Below are 13,003 nucleotides of genomic sequence, written 5' to 3' on the forward strand. Positions count from 1 at the left end.
ACTAATATGAGGTGCTGAGAACAGTCACACTCACAGAGACTAAGAGAAGGGTGACTGCCCAGGGCTCGAGGGAGAAGGGACCGGGGAACTAGTGTTTAATGGGCATGGGGTCTCAGTGCGGGATGACGGAGAAGTCTGCAGATGGACACTGGTGGGTCTGCACAACAATGGGAGTGTACGAAATACTCAATGAAATTGAAAATGTTCAAAACGCTAGATCTTATGTTCTGTAGTTTATACCGCACACACACAATCCCCCATCCCCACCCTCCGACACACAGATTTCACCTGCAAGAAGATATTTAAAAGTACTGGGGAACAAGTCAGTTGGAGCTTATGCAGAAGCACAGAGAGCAGAGAGCCTGCCCTTGGTGAGGACTGCGTGTCTCTTGGGGTGGCAGAGGGTCTGAGGTCTGATACCTTTTTGGGAAGTTAGTTGAAAACCAAAAAGGTGCCAGCTCACAAAGGATCCTGTGAGCTATGCTACGGAATGTGGGCTGCAGGCTTCGAGCCCTGGGGAGGCACTGAAGGGTTCTGGGCAGGGAACAGCGAGACCATATTTGGGCCGTCAGATGGCCCCTCTGGCTGGCTGTCGTGCGGGGGACGGACTGCGGCAGTGGGGAAGGAGCTGGGAGGGGGTCGAAGGCCTCTGGGGATCATCTAGGTGAGAGCTAACGCAGGCCCATGCTGACACCGCGGCAGCAGAGGTTAAACGGCTAACAGAAGAAGGAAATAGAATGAACGGGACCCGAATGCCAACTTGGAAAGCAAAGCAAAGGAAGAGCTATCTCTGATGCCTACATTAGGTTCAGGAGAACAAGATGGAGATTATAGGAGGAAAGAGGTCAGTCAGGGCCAAGGGTAGTCCGCACAGTCTCGGGCATGCTGAGGGGGCGCTGGGGGACATCTGGGTGGAGACGGGGCCTGAGGGAAAAGGCTGGACTGAGACCAGGTCTGGGACTCACTGGTGTCGAGGTAGAAGGTAAAGTGAAGAGAGTAGCTAAGATACCCAGCATATGAACCAAGGCGAGAATGTTGGAACCACCAACCTCTAAGGCATGGTGGAGGAAAGGTATTCATAAGAAAGCGGAGATCTGCATTCAAGGGGAGCTGTCTCTCCGGATTTCTGGACATCCAAATTCTACCCTGGGGGCCAGATAAGGGAGTGAGATCAGCTGCATATAGGTGGAGAGGTACTAGTGGAGCCAAGGTTTGGAGATGGTCAGCCATGGTTGACCTTGTTTTGCAAATGAGGGTGCTGAGGCAGAAAGGCAGTGGCTTGTCCAAGGACATGTGGACGGTCAGCAGCAAAGCCAGGACCAAACCCAGTCTCCTAGTCTGAATTCACACATGGCACCCCCAACTTCTTTCAAGAGACCCAAAGCTCACCATGAGCAAAGGCAGAGCAGAAGCCGAGCTGTCGGGGCAGCATCCCCAAAGTGGCCGAACCCAGCAGGCAAGCACCTCATCCTCGGCCAGGGTGGCCCACCTCACCTGAGATGACCTCTAGCAGCAGCATGAGCTTCAGTCCGTCCCGGAAGTCCTCCTCGATGTTCTCGATCTGCGTCCCCGCCTTGCGGAGGTGGGAGTTGCACCATGCTGTGAACGTCTGGGCAAAGGAAAGACCAGAAAGCGGTCAAGCTTCCCATGCATCACAAGGTCTCTGAGGCCCCCACGGGGGCCTCAGTGCATCCCCAGGACCCGCCTGCCTCATGCCCTCTCTGGTTGCTGTGTGGAAGGCATGGGTGGGCACCGTGGGATGGACCCTCCTTTAATGCCTCCCCACCTGCAGCTGGGAGGGCCAGCAATTTACCTTTTAGGTTATAAGGCTTAGTTTCCATCATCACAGGTACAAGGCAGAATACCCCAGAGGTGACACAGTAAGCCTTAATTAATCAGGGCAAATGAGCTGATTAAATCTTTGTCCACTTGGCAGCCAGTTAAGGAAAGAATTAGTAAGTCTTGTTGGGCTCAGAGTTCAGAGGCGCGGTTTCAGGACAAGGAGACAAAGGTGAGGACCCCAATGTGCGTGTGCGTGCATGCGTGTGTCTGGCGTCGGGGTGTGAGGCACCTCAAGCTGCAAAAGTGTGAGGAAGAATTCCAGAAGGGAATCTGAGGAGACTAAATGAAAGACCATCTATACTGTGATTTTCTAGCCTGTGGGGGGGAGAGCAGCAAGCCCGAAGCGGCCCCCGGATCAACCGAGCAGTCCTGCGCCGACAGCACCAGCTCCAGGCTTGCACAAGGAACAGGCTGACCCGACGAGCAGAAACAGAAGCGCGTGCTTCCATTTCCCAGGCCCGCCTAAAATTGGGGCAGGGGTCTCTCCCCAGCTGTCACATTCCATGGGAAACAGAAAGAAGAGCTCTCTAGCTTCAGATGCAACCTACTTCTTGGCAACTCCAGAATTCTCTGCCTCAAATGGCACCCTCAACGACACGGGGGCTCAGGCGCCCATGTCCAGCCCCCCACAGCAGCTCCAGTCAGCTGCCCTCCCACTCGCCCTGCAAAGTTGCAATGGTGAGCGGTGTGTTGCTCAACCCATAACAGCCACACCAGAACCACCCCTCCTCCTAAGAAAGGTCACCAGACTCATGACCCCCTTCCCCCACCACTTCCTCTTGCCCTGGGGAACAAAGGGAAGTGGCAATGAACAGGCTGAAGGGAGGAATGTCACCCCAGTGATCATTAGGGGAAAAGAAACGGCTGCTTAGGTAAGCAAGAGTTGAAGAGCCTGTGAGCAAGAAGAAGGGATGGTGTCAGTCCAGGCAGGTGGGGAGGAGGAGGCAGCATTATGACACCCCCAAGTCCGGGCCTCATCTTTAAATCATGCCTCACGAGGTGACTTCTCTCTCCCTACAAACACTGATCCACTCTGCAGGCCAGTCTGCTCCCATGACAGAGAAGAGGCTTGTGGATGCTATCCAAAAGCTTTGGGAAGACTGGCACACAGATGAGGGTGGGCAGGGGATATATTCTGATCCTTAGCCTGGGATGTCCTCCATGTCACGTGTGGCTAGCTCACACTCATCTTCCAAGATCAGGCCAAGCTATCACTTCCTCCCAGAAGCCTTCCTGACAACCCACCACCACATCTGGGCTGGGGGCACAGAGCCCAAAGCTCGCGCACACACCATCGTTGCCCATATCCCAGTGCACGGTCCTTGCCTGGCCACTTGTCGGAATGGGAGCTCCTGAGGGTGTGGACTCAATGCTCTGCCTAGAGTCCCAGACCAGAGTCAGGGACACAGCAGTGACCCAAGAGTAAAAACCCCTGCCCTGTGCAGTGGACATTCTAGGGGATGACAACTGGGTGAAGGAGCCAGTGAGGAGCTCATGCAAAGGCCGGGGGGCGGGGGTTTCTGGAAGACCCAACCACACCTGTGGATGATGCTGGATGGTATCAGGGCAGGGGGCTGATGGGCCAAAGAGTGCCCTCAGGGACCCTCTGGAAGTGTAAGACAGCTCAGAGGAGGCCTGTTTACCCGGTGCCCTGCCTCTAGTGTTGGCACCACAACCCGGCAGGGGACCAGACGGTACTGAGCCTCTTTTTGCATTTTGTTAAAACTTTTTTTGTTGTAAAACATATCAGAGAATTTTTTCATCTTGAAGAGAATTTATCTTGTGGTTCCGTATTCTCTCCCAGCTGCGACCTGTCCACATACTCCTGCCCCGGGTGTCATCACACTGTACATAATGTGGGGGGAGGGCAGCTTTTTCTCATTTACCACCATCTGGAATTTCCACCGCACCTTGCTCTCATCTCCCTTCCAGGCCCTCACTCAGCCCTTGCCTGGGGTTTTCTACAGACTCGAGGGTAAGTGGATTCCCCCCAGCAGGGGACAGTCCAGGTCCAATGTGGCCAGGGTCCTGGTAAGAATCACCCACACTGGCACAGCTGGGGGCTGTGAAATCTGTTTATCGCTCAGTTGTGAAGAGGGGTTGCAGATGAGAGGAAGAAGAGACTGGTTTTGAAAAAAAAATACTGCTTTTGCAAGAGGAAAATGCTGTTGAAAGCAGGCCAGCCCCATTTCCTGGGGAAGCCAGGCTCAGAGCCCTAGGAGACAGAAATGCACCTGTGTTTGCTCATGGCTCCCACACAAAGCCCTAGTTCTGAGGCCTCCGGGGCTGCATGGCCCTGGGAGACCCTCAGTCTCCCTTCCCGGGCCTCACAGGTAACTGCCTTGAAGGGGCGTCTGAGCACCTCCCAAATGAGGAAAGTTCCACCAATAAGCAGCACCTCTCATGCAGCTCAGGCCGAGGTAGGGAACGGTGGGGGTCACTCGGTGACTGAGACCATGCATGTCAGGGTGTACCACATCTGAGTTCAACTCTTTTCCAGCTGTGTGATTTTGAGATTACCCTCCCTAAACTTTAGTTCCCTGACCAGTAAAAGCGAGATAGTGACAGCACTTTATAAAGTCAGGAGGATTAACTAGAAAACACTTATAAAGTGCCTGTCACTTAGCGCACCATCGGTGGTAAGAAGAGAAAAAGCAGCTCCCCCTGAAACCTCCCAGTGGATTCACCTGCTCTGTGCCCCCAGCCTGCAGCCTCCTCCCTGCCCACAGCCACCAAACTCTGTCACCCTGAAAGTGCTGCCCTGACTTCCCAAGATGACACCTGGTGTGTGTGAGAACTCTGATGTGTTGCGGGAAAGGACTAACATTGTGGTGTGGGGTGCAGAAAGCCTGTGACTTGGACAGTGGCCTTGTGGATCCTCACCAGAGAAGAAATCAACGGGGCAAAGGAGTGGGGAGGACAATGTGGGCTTCCAGGCACACCACACAGCCATATTCTCTCCTCCAACGTATAACCCCACCTGTTGTGTCTGAGTCTGAAGGTTCACGGTTCCCTGGCCAGGGCAGCCCTCCAGGAGCTCCTTAGTAAAGGACTTATTAAACTGGATTCAAAGCACAGAGCTCAAGTAATTTCCACCAGACACACAAAGGGTGGAGATGTCCCCGTTAATGGTGAAGATGCGCCAACAGACCTTGGTCTTGACGCTCACGCTCCAACATTATGACAGAGGAGGACACCTGCCCCTTAGCAGTGCCCCAGGGGTCCGGCAAGGAGGAAACGCCAACAACCACAAGTGATGCCCATGGCTAGAGACCCCAGGGCCCCATGGCCTCCAGCCCAGACACCCCAGCGTGGTGAGCAGTACTACCCCAGCAGGGCTATGGTCCAGCCTCACTCAAATGAAGGGCAGGGGCCATTTTACTGCCTTAGTTCCAACCCCGCCTCACCCTATAGGACCTTCCCGTTGCTCCAAGAGGCCCATCACTGGGTCCTTCTTCAGCTCACAGTCTAAAGAGACAGAAGCTGCTGATGGGGGGGTGCCTGGGTGGCAGTTAAGCCTCTGCTTTCAGCTCAGGTCATGATCCCAGGTCCTGGTTGGGGATGGAGCTCCCCATCATGCTCCCTGCTCAGAGGGGGTCTGCTTCTCCCTCTCCCTCTCTCTTTGCTCATGTTCTCTCTCTCTCTAATAAATAAATAAAATCTTCAAAAAAAAAAAAAAGAAAGAAAGAAAGGAAAGAAGCTGCTGATGGGCCTTTGGTGGATGCACTCTGCTGTAGAAATGGACTCAGAGATGCAGGGAGGTCCCAGGAAACGTGCTTGGGGCCCCATGCTGGAAGTGCTCACAAGTTCCCTTTCCCATTTCACCCTCCTCCAGCTGCAACCTCTAAGGGTGCTGGCAGAGAACCCGGACCCCTGTTCAACCTCGCTCTGACCCTGAATTATCTACCCATATCCAATCTGCATATCTAACCCTATCTAATGAACAGCACTGAAAGTCAGGGCTGCGAATAGGCCTGGCCAGGCCCCAAGTTGGGGGCGAGAGGACAGACAGACACATCACAGCAGGGGAGACAGGTGAGGAGGGTGCTTGAGCCCAGGTGAGTCCCATGGAGCTGGCCATGGAGAAGCACCTTTGTCTGCCTTCTCTATGGGTCTCACAGTCCTGCTGTCACAGAGAATCCTCTAATACCTTTCCACTATATCTTTAACAAGTATATATTTCCCTTAAAACGTGTTGAGAAAGCAAATGGCTTTTGAGAACATGCTGTCCCCCACTCCCAGCTCAGATGCACTAGAATGTGACTCTAGTCACACGGGCCTCTTTGAGCCTCCGTTTTCAAATCTGTAAAATGGGGATGGATGATAGCATCTACCAGGCAGAACTGTGACGAAAATTAAGTAAGATAAAATTAGACAATAGAAAATTAGAAAAAAGATAATATTAACCTTAATATTGCTAACTTATGTTAATAATGATAATGTATTACTAATATATGTTTGAACTACAGTAAATGTGTAAGAAATAGTCACAATCACCATCATTATTGTCTATATTTTAGGTTCCAAAAGAATATCTGTATAATCACATTCAGCTGGGATCTGGGGTACAGAGGATCACCCCATAAGCATGAGTCAGAGGCTGAGCCTTTAAAGTCAGGTGGTGTTCATACCCTTCATCTTGGTGGGAGAAGGGAGTGTTCAAACATGAGATGCTGAAACACAGGAAGATCAAGACACTTGCTCAGGATCACTCTAGAGAGCAAGCATCCGAGAGACTGGAAGGATTCACTCTAAAGAAGACGATGCAAACTCCAGGTCTAACCACTTCTGGTCAGGTGGTAACTGTGGGCAGGCGACTCAACATGGCTCTGCTCAAGGCACTCATCTGTGGAGTGGGGGTAATATGATGAGAGTAATAACAGCACAGGTCGGAGGATTCCGCAAGATGATCCATTTAAAACACTGAAAAGAGCCTGGGACCGAGTGGCTGCCCAATAATTACCTATTATTACTGCTACCACAATAATTAGAAGCACAATTATTACAAGTTCTTGCTGCTCAACACATTTCATCGAAGAATGTTAGAGCTGGAAGCGATGCTAACAGCACCCAAGTCAAAGCCTCACTTTACAACGGAGGACACACGATCAGAGAAGGCAAGTGGCTCTTCCAGGGCCACAAAGTTGGGTATGTTCACAATCCAGCCTCCTGACTCCCTGTTCCACCAAGACACTGTGGATTTCAGGTGCAGGTATGGGTGGGCTGAATCTTACGGAGTATCGTTGCAAATGGGTCACTGTGAAATGATACCACCAACCAGATGGAATCTGGGTGACTCGGGTCAGCGGTGGCACAGAGTCTGAGCTGATGGAGCATCAGCAGAGCTAGCATGGGCTGGGCAGCCTCTGTGGGGGCAGCGTGGTGGAGAGAGGTGACAGGAGCAGAGCCAGGTGGTTACCAAGACATGGGAGAGCATTTTGGATAGTGAGCAGATCAGAAACATTTCGTCGTGGGGAACTCTGAGAACTGGGACTCTTTGACCAGAGAGGACAGAAGAGAGGACTCAGCGGCTCACCTCAAAGATTTGAAAGACCCTCCCGTGGATGAGCAAAAAGCTTTTTGGGTGCAGCCCCGGGCAGGACAAGGCAGGAAGCAAAGTGAGAAATATAGATTCTAGAGCAAGACTGACCCGGATCCAGTCCCAGCTCTGCCCCTGAGCGATCTTGGGCAAGTGACTTCACTTCTCCTACCCTGGATCTCCACATCTGTAAAATGGGTATAAGAATAGAACCCACCTCAAAGGATGGTGAGGATCAATGCAGCAAATACATGGCAACTGCTAAGCACAATCACCCATGCATAAAGTTCAAAGAATGGTGGCTACATTATTAGGACGGAGGACAGGAAGGTGCCGGGAAGGCTAGAGTTCGGTGTCGTCACAGACCACATGTCGAATGTACAGTGTGCTACCTGCCAACAGCATGTGCTTGGTGAGGGCGCTGGGAAGGGATCCACACACCCCTGGGGACTGAGCAAAGTAACTTCCCTTATGATGCTAATTCGCTGAGAGACCAAGGCAGTCCTTGAAAATGTTACTTTAGAGACATGTTTAAAGAGATCAGTTACCAAGAGTCACACTTAAACGTGTGAGCAGGGCTTCTCGACCTCCATACTATTGATACTTGGAGCTGGTTTCTTGTCAGGGGTTGGGGGGCCTGTCCTACGCATCACAGGATGTTCAGCAGCATCCCTGGGCCCTGCCATGAGATGCCACTAACATCTCCCCATTCCAAGTGGTGACAACCAGACATCACCCTCAGTCAAGAACCTAGAGGAGACAAACATATGCCCTAAATAACAGCAATATTTGCAGCTAACATCTACCAAGCACATACTATGTACTAGACCCTCTTCCCAGTGTTTTACCCCCTTTAACTCGTATATCTTCACAACACCACTCTAAAGCAGGTGCTATTATTCTTCCTCATTTTACCGATGAGGAAACGAAGCGTCAAAGAGGTTTAATAAATGAGCAGAAGGGGCAAGTGTAAGGCAAGTAGGACTGGGGCACCTGGCTGGCTCAGTTGGTAGAGCGAGTGACTCTTGATCTCGTGGTTGTGAGTTGGAGCCCTACGTTGGGTGTAGAGATTACTTAGAAATAAAATATTTAAAAAAAAAAAAAAAAAAAGACTCCTAGGGTCTCTGGCTCCACAGTGGGAAAACATGAAATCTTTCTAAGTCTCCTCACCAAAAAAGTGGCGCATACAAGAACAGGAACGTACAATGTGTTGACACTAGTACTGAGCACCCAACAGTGCTTAGCACGGGCACCCCTCCTACCACCACAGCGGACGCCGGCCATCCAGGGAGCTGGTAGCAAAAGCTGACAGGACTTCCCGTCCGGGGAAGAGGGGGCTCCCCTCACTCGGGCTTGACTGAGGATTGATACCTGTCACCAGGGATGACAGATGTACCACGCACACTGCCGTCCTTGGGGAACTGAAACAAAGGTACCGATTTTCATTCGTTACCTTTGCAAAAATAAGTTTCTGCTAATTCCCATGGCAGCGTGGGTACCGTGACAAGGCACGCAACACGTCACGGCGGGCGAGCTGACGTCGCGGCGGGCGGGCTGACGTCGCGGCGGGCGGGCTGACGTCACGGCGGGCGGGCTGACGTCGCGGCGGGCGGGCTGACGTCGCGGTGGGCGGGCTGCCGCAGGATGACCCTGGGGAAAGCTCCTCACCAAAGGGAAGTAAAATGTGCACAAGCCCTAGCCCGATGCCGGGGCGCTATTCTGGGCAAACACTGCTAAACAAAGGCCGTGAGCATGAAAATGTTCTTGTCAGCGTTACTTGAGAGGAAAAAATTAGAAATGGCCCCAAATTATATTAATAAAGTATCAGTAAAGTAAATTATGATTCATCCACTTAATGGAACATTACACGGCCAAAGTGAGAGGTTCTGAAACCATGTATTATTATGGAAAGAACCCTTAGATATAACTAACAAAAAAGCAGAATACAGAACTGTATGTACTGCAGGTTCAAAGCTAAGTGAGTGATCACAGGAACATGAAAAACTCCCGAAACAGAACCCATCCGCACGTGAACAGTGCCGGTGCTCCAGGAAGCGAATGTCCATGACTGTCTCCGCTTCTTGATCAGGCATCCGCAAATATGGCCGGTGTTAACGATCTGCCCCCTCACCCTTCTCCCTGCTAGCACTTTCCTTTCTGATGTTTACTCGCCTCCGAGCACAATCCAGGCCATCCACTCTTGGCTGACCTCACCAGAGAAGCCTCCATTGACAAAGGTGCCTTTTCTATTGGTCGCGCAACAGAGTAAACAAGATAACCCACCTGCAGCCAAATGAGATGGCGTGGCAGTGGTGGGGGGACAGCAGCGCCACCTCACCCAGCCACCACAGGCCCCAGGCTCACGTGTTGACCACACCTCTCCCAGGCACATCCTCCCGCTCCTCTGGGATCATTCCAGGGGAGCTAGTGTTCAGAGGACAGGGGTCAGGGAACCTGGTGTGCGTGTGATCCCAGATAAGTCACCTCAACCCCTTCCAGCTATGGAACCCCAAATAAGTCCCTCACACCTTGCAAGCTGGAATCCAGCAACTTTTCCCATCATAACGTGCCTAATTCAAAGACAGAAGCACAGATGGGAGCTACACTTGTGGCGAGCATAGCAAAATGTATAGAATTGTCGAGAATCACTATTGTACACCTGAAACCAATGGAACACTGTATGTCAACTATACTTCAGTTAAAAAAAAAAAGCACAACCAAATAGAGCATGCAGGGGCAATCTTTTGTTCCTTGTAGGGCTGATTCGGATTGGTAGGCTCTACTGCTTATCAAAAGAGGCCAATAAATTCCATAGGGACAGTTTCTTCTCAATGAACTCCAAGTATGATCAGTGTTTCCATCTCGAGACCGACAAGTTCCCACTCTCACAACCAGACACCTGTTAGTAGTTTACTGGATCATCCACAAAAGCTGTAGGCCAGAATGTCCCTCAAGGACATACAGGGACCTGAGACAGTGGCTGCCTCCAGGGAAGGGAGCTGGGGCCTCCTGACAGAGGAGGGACGGACATTTGCTTTTTACAGAATACCCTTCTGTTTCTTTTGAATTTTATACCACATACAATCATTACCTATTTTTAAAAAAAGGTATGCAAATATAAGAAAAGTCTGTCTGCATACATTTATCTAAGTCAGACCTCTGGGATGGGATATAGGGAACTTCCCATTTCTCTAGGAATTCTTTTGTGGGGGTGAGGGATCTGTGCTCATGTATTATCGGGGGGGGGGGGAACAGATGTTTCCAAAGTAAAAAAAGAACAATAAAAAAGGAAAAAAACTGTCCCATCTACTTAAAAAAATTAGTAAGAGAATCAAATAAGATATTACATAGAGAAGGTGTTCTGAAAAACTTTAAAGTGCCTTATCCGTGTAGAATATTCCCCAAGAAAGTCATAATTAGGGGCCAGGACAGGAGGATAAGCCAGCAGTCAAACACACACACACACATCCACCCCAATAGTTAGTAAACTGCTAACCATAGGGGAAGATGAAGGGCAGCAGCCCCTTGCCAAGAGGCTCCAGAAAACCCCAGTCTAGTTTCTCAGCCTCTTGAAGGTGGTACCTGGCTGCTCATTCTCAGCGCCCCTCCCTGGAGTAGAACAACCAGGGACCGGGTTTAGGCTCCTCAAGTCAAAAATCAGTTCTCTGGCCCCCAGCCCCGACCCCCCTCCCAGTGGGTGCTCCTCCACATGTGCGCGGGGTCGAGTTCTCCGCAGCATCTGCCGGCACCACCAGGGTGCCTTCTCTCTCCCGCAGGCCACCCTGCAGACCCTCTGGTCCCCGCACGCGGCCAGTCTAGCCAGGGTGTGGGCACTGGGTGGTGTGTGTAGGCAAAAAGCTGCCCAGAAGTGATCTCAGATGCCCGCTGCTCTCGTAACATAAACAGGAGTATCTGGTTCACTTATCAAGGGCATGCTGCCAGTCCTTCAAAGCAAGCTGTCAGCTGGCTCGCTAGAAGATGAAAAGCAGAGTCCTCAAGAACATCTCCACCCAGATCTATTTACTTTCCCCCAACCTGGGAGTGGTTGCTGACAAAATTGAGAACGGCCAGGCAGTTTCCTCTGTTTGGGAAGGGTACCTCTCTCACAGCTTGCCCCCCGGGCCATGGGAATGCTGGGATCCTGGAAACTCAGGGTGCAGGCGGCTGGGGCACCCAAGGGAGCCGGGGCTGCAGCCCCAGCCTACACCTCTCACTAGCTCTCTTTGGACAGGATTCTCAGTCTCGGCCTCAGGATGCCCACCTATAAAATGGGGATAACAGGACCTACACAGCAGATCGCCTGGGTGGCTCAGTAGGTTAAGCATCTGCCTTCAGCTCAGGTCATGATCCCAGGGTCCTAGGATCGAGTCCCGCATCAGGCTCCCTGCTCAGCAGGGAGCCTGCTTCTCCCTCTGCCTGCTCCCCCTGCTTGTGCTCTTTCTGACAAAAAAAAAAAAAAAAAAAACCCACAGGACCTACACAGCACAGCATCAGAAAGAACCAGGTTAGATCTTATGTACTTAATCAAAGACGGCCTGGTAGTATGTCCACAGCAGACACTTAAAAAGTCTTAATCCAGCCCCCCTCTGTCCCTCACTGGCTGTGGGACCGTAATTAACCTGTCTAGGCCTCCAACACTTTATCTGACAAATGGGGACACATGATATCCCTACTTTGCAGGCTGTTGTCAAAATGAGGCCAATGGAAGGAAGCAAACACAACAGAGAAGGAGCCCATAAACATCCGCGGTCGTACTGCTCTCACTTCCCATTCCTTTCTGTTTAATCAAGGTTAATCATTCACAGAGCTCTACAGGCTGGAAAGAAAGACGTCCTGTTATTTTTTGCCCCACTGATGAGGAAACCTCGAGACCAGCCTCTCAGCCAGGGTGGGGAGGCTAGGCGGGGGAGCAGGGGCCTGTCTGTCTCCTCCTTTATGTCCACCTGCAGCCCACGTTGGGAGACAAAGGAGCAGGGGCCCAAATGGCTCATCCTGGCAGGCGGTTTGACCCGATGAACACACCCGGGTTGGAGACAGCGCCCGCGGCCTCCCTCCTGACAAGGGCCTCAGAAAGCAGACAGAGGCCTGGGCAGCCCAGTGCCTTCCTGCCAGGGTAGGGGGAACTTGCCGGCTCCTGAGAGAATGGGGAACCATTTTTTAAAGACAGGTGGCCTGTGATCCCCGTGAAGAAGCAAAGGCGGTCCCCTTAGCTCCTGGCCAATGAGAATCTGTGCCTCCACCGTCCCCACCTCTGCAGCCAGAGGCCAAAGTACAGCGATGGCATCAGCAGGCTCTGGTGGCCTTTGTGATCCGGATCCACCGGGCCTCAGTTGTCACATCAGGAAGACAAAGACAAAAATGAGCGTCTATTCCACACGGGGGGGGGGGGGGTTGTGTGAGCTAATGCAAAGGTCTTAGCCCAGTGCGAGATGCAGATTAAGTGCTCACTAGATGTTAAAAACCAAAAAGCTATCTACAGAAACAGAAAGTGAGGGCGCCTGGGTGGCTCAGTCGTTAAGCGTCTGCCTTCAGCTCAGGTCATGATCCCAGGGTCCTGGGATCGAGTCCCACATCGGGCTCCCTCCTCGGCGGGAAGCCTGCTTCTCCCTCTCCCACTCCCGC

At 51.8% G+C, this 13,003-nt stretch overlaps 1 protein-coding gene across 3 annotated transcripts in view; it reads right to left on the minus strand.

Moving 5' to 3' along the window:
• Positions 1-13,003, minus strand: part of ACTN1 (actinin alpha 1) — a 93,483-nt gene that overhangs the window by 40,917 nt on the left and 39,563 nt on the right. For all 3 annotated transcript variants that reach the window (XM_032405395.1, XM_032405394.1, XM_032405396.1), the window contains exon 2: positions 1,495-1,609. In XM_032405395.1, the coding sequence (XP_032261286.1) occupies positions 1,495-1,609 (115 nt within the window). The remainder of the gene's footprint in view (positions 1-1,494; positions 1,610-13,003) is intronic.

Source organism: Phoca vitulina, unplaced genomic scaffold (assembly GCF_004348235.1).
Source record: "Phoca vitulina isolate PV1807 unplaced genomic scaffold, GSC_HSeal_1.0 scaffold7, whole genome shotgun sequence".
In the NCBI taxonomy this organism is placed as follows: domain Eukaryota; kingdom Metazoa; phylum Chordata; class Mammalia; order Carnivora; family Phocidae; genus Phoca; species Phoca vitulina.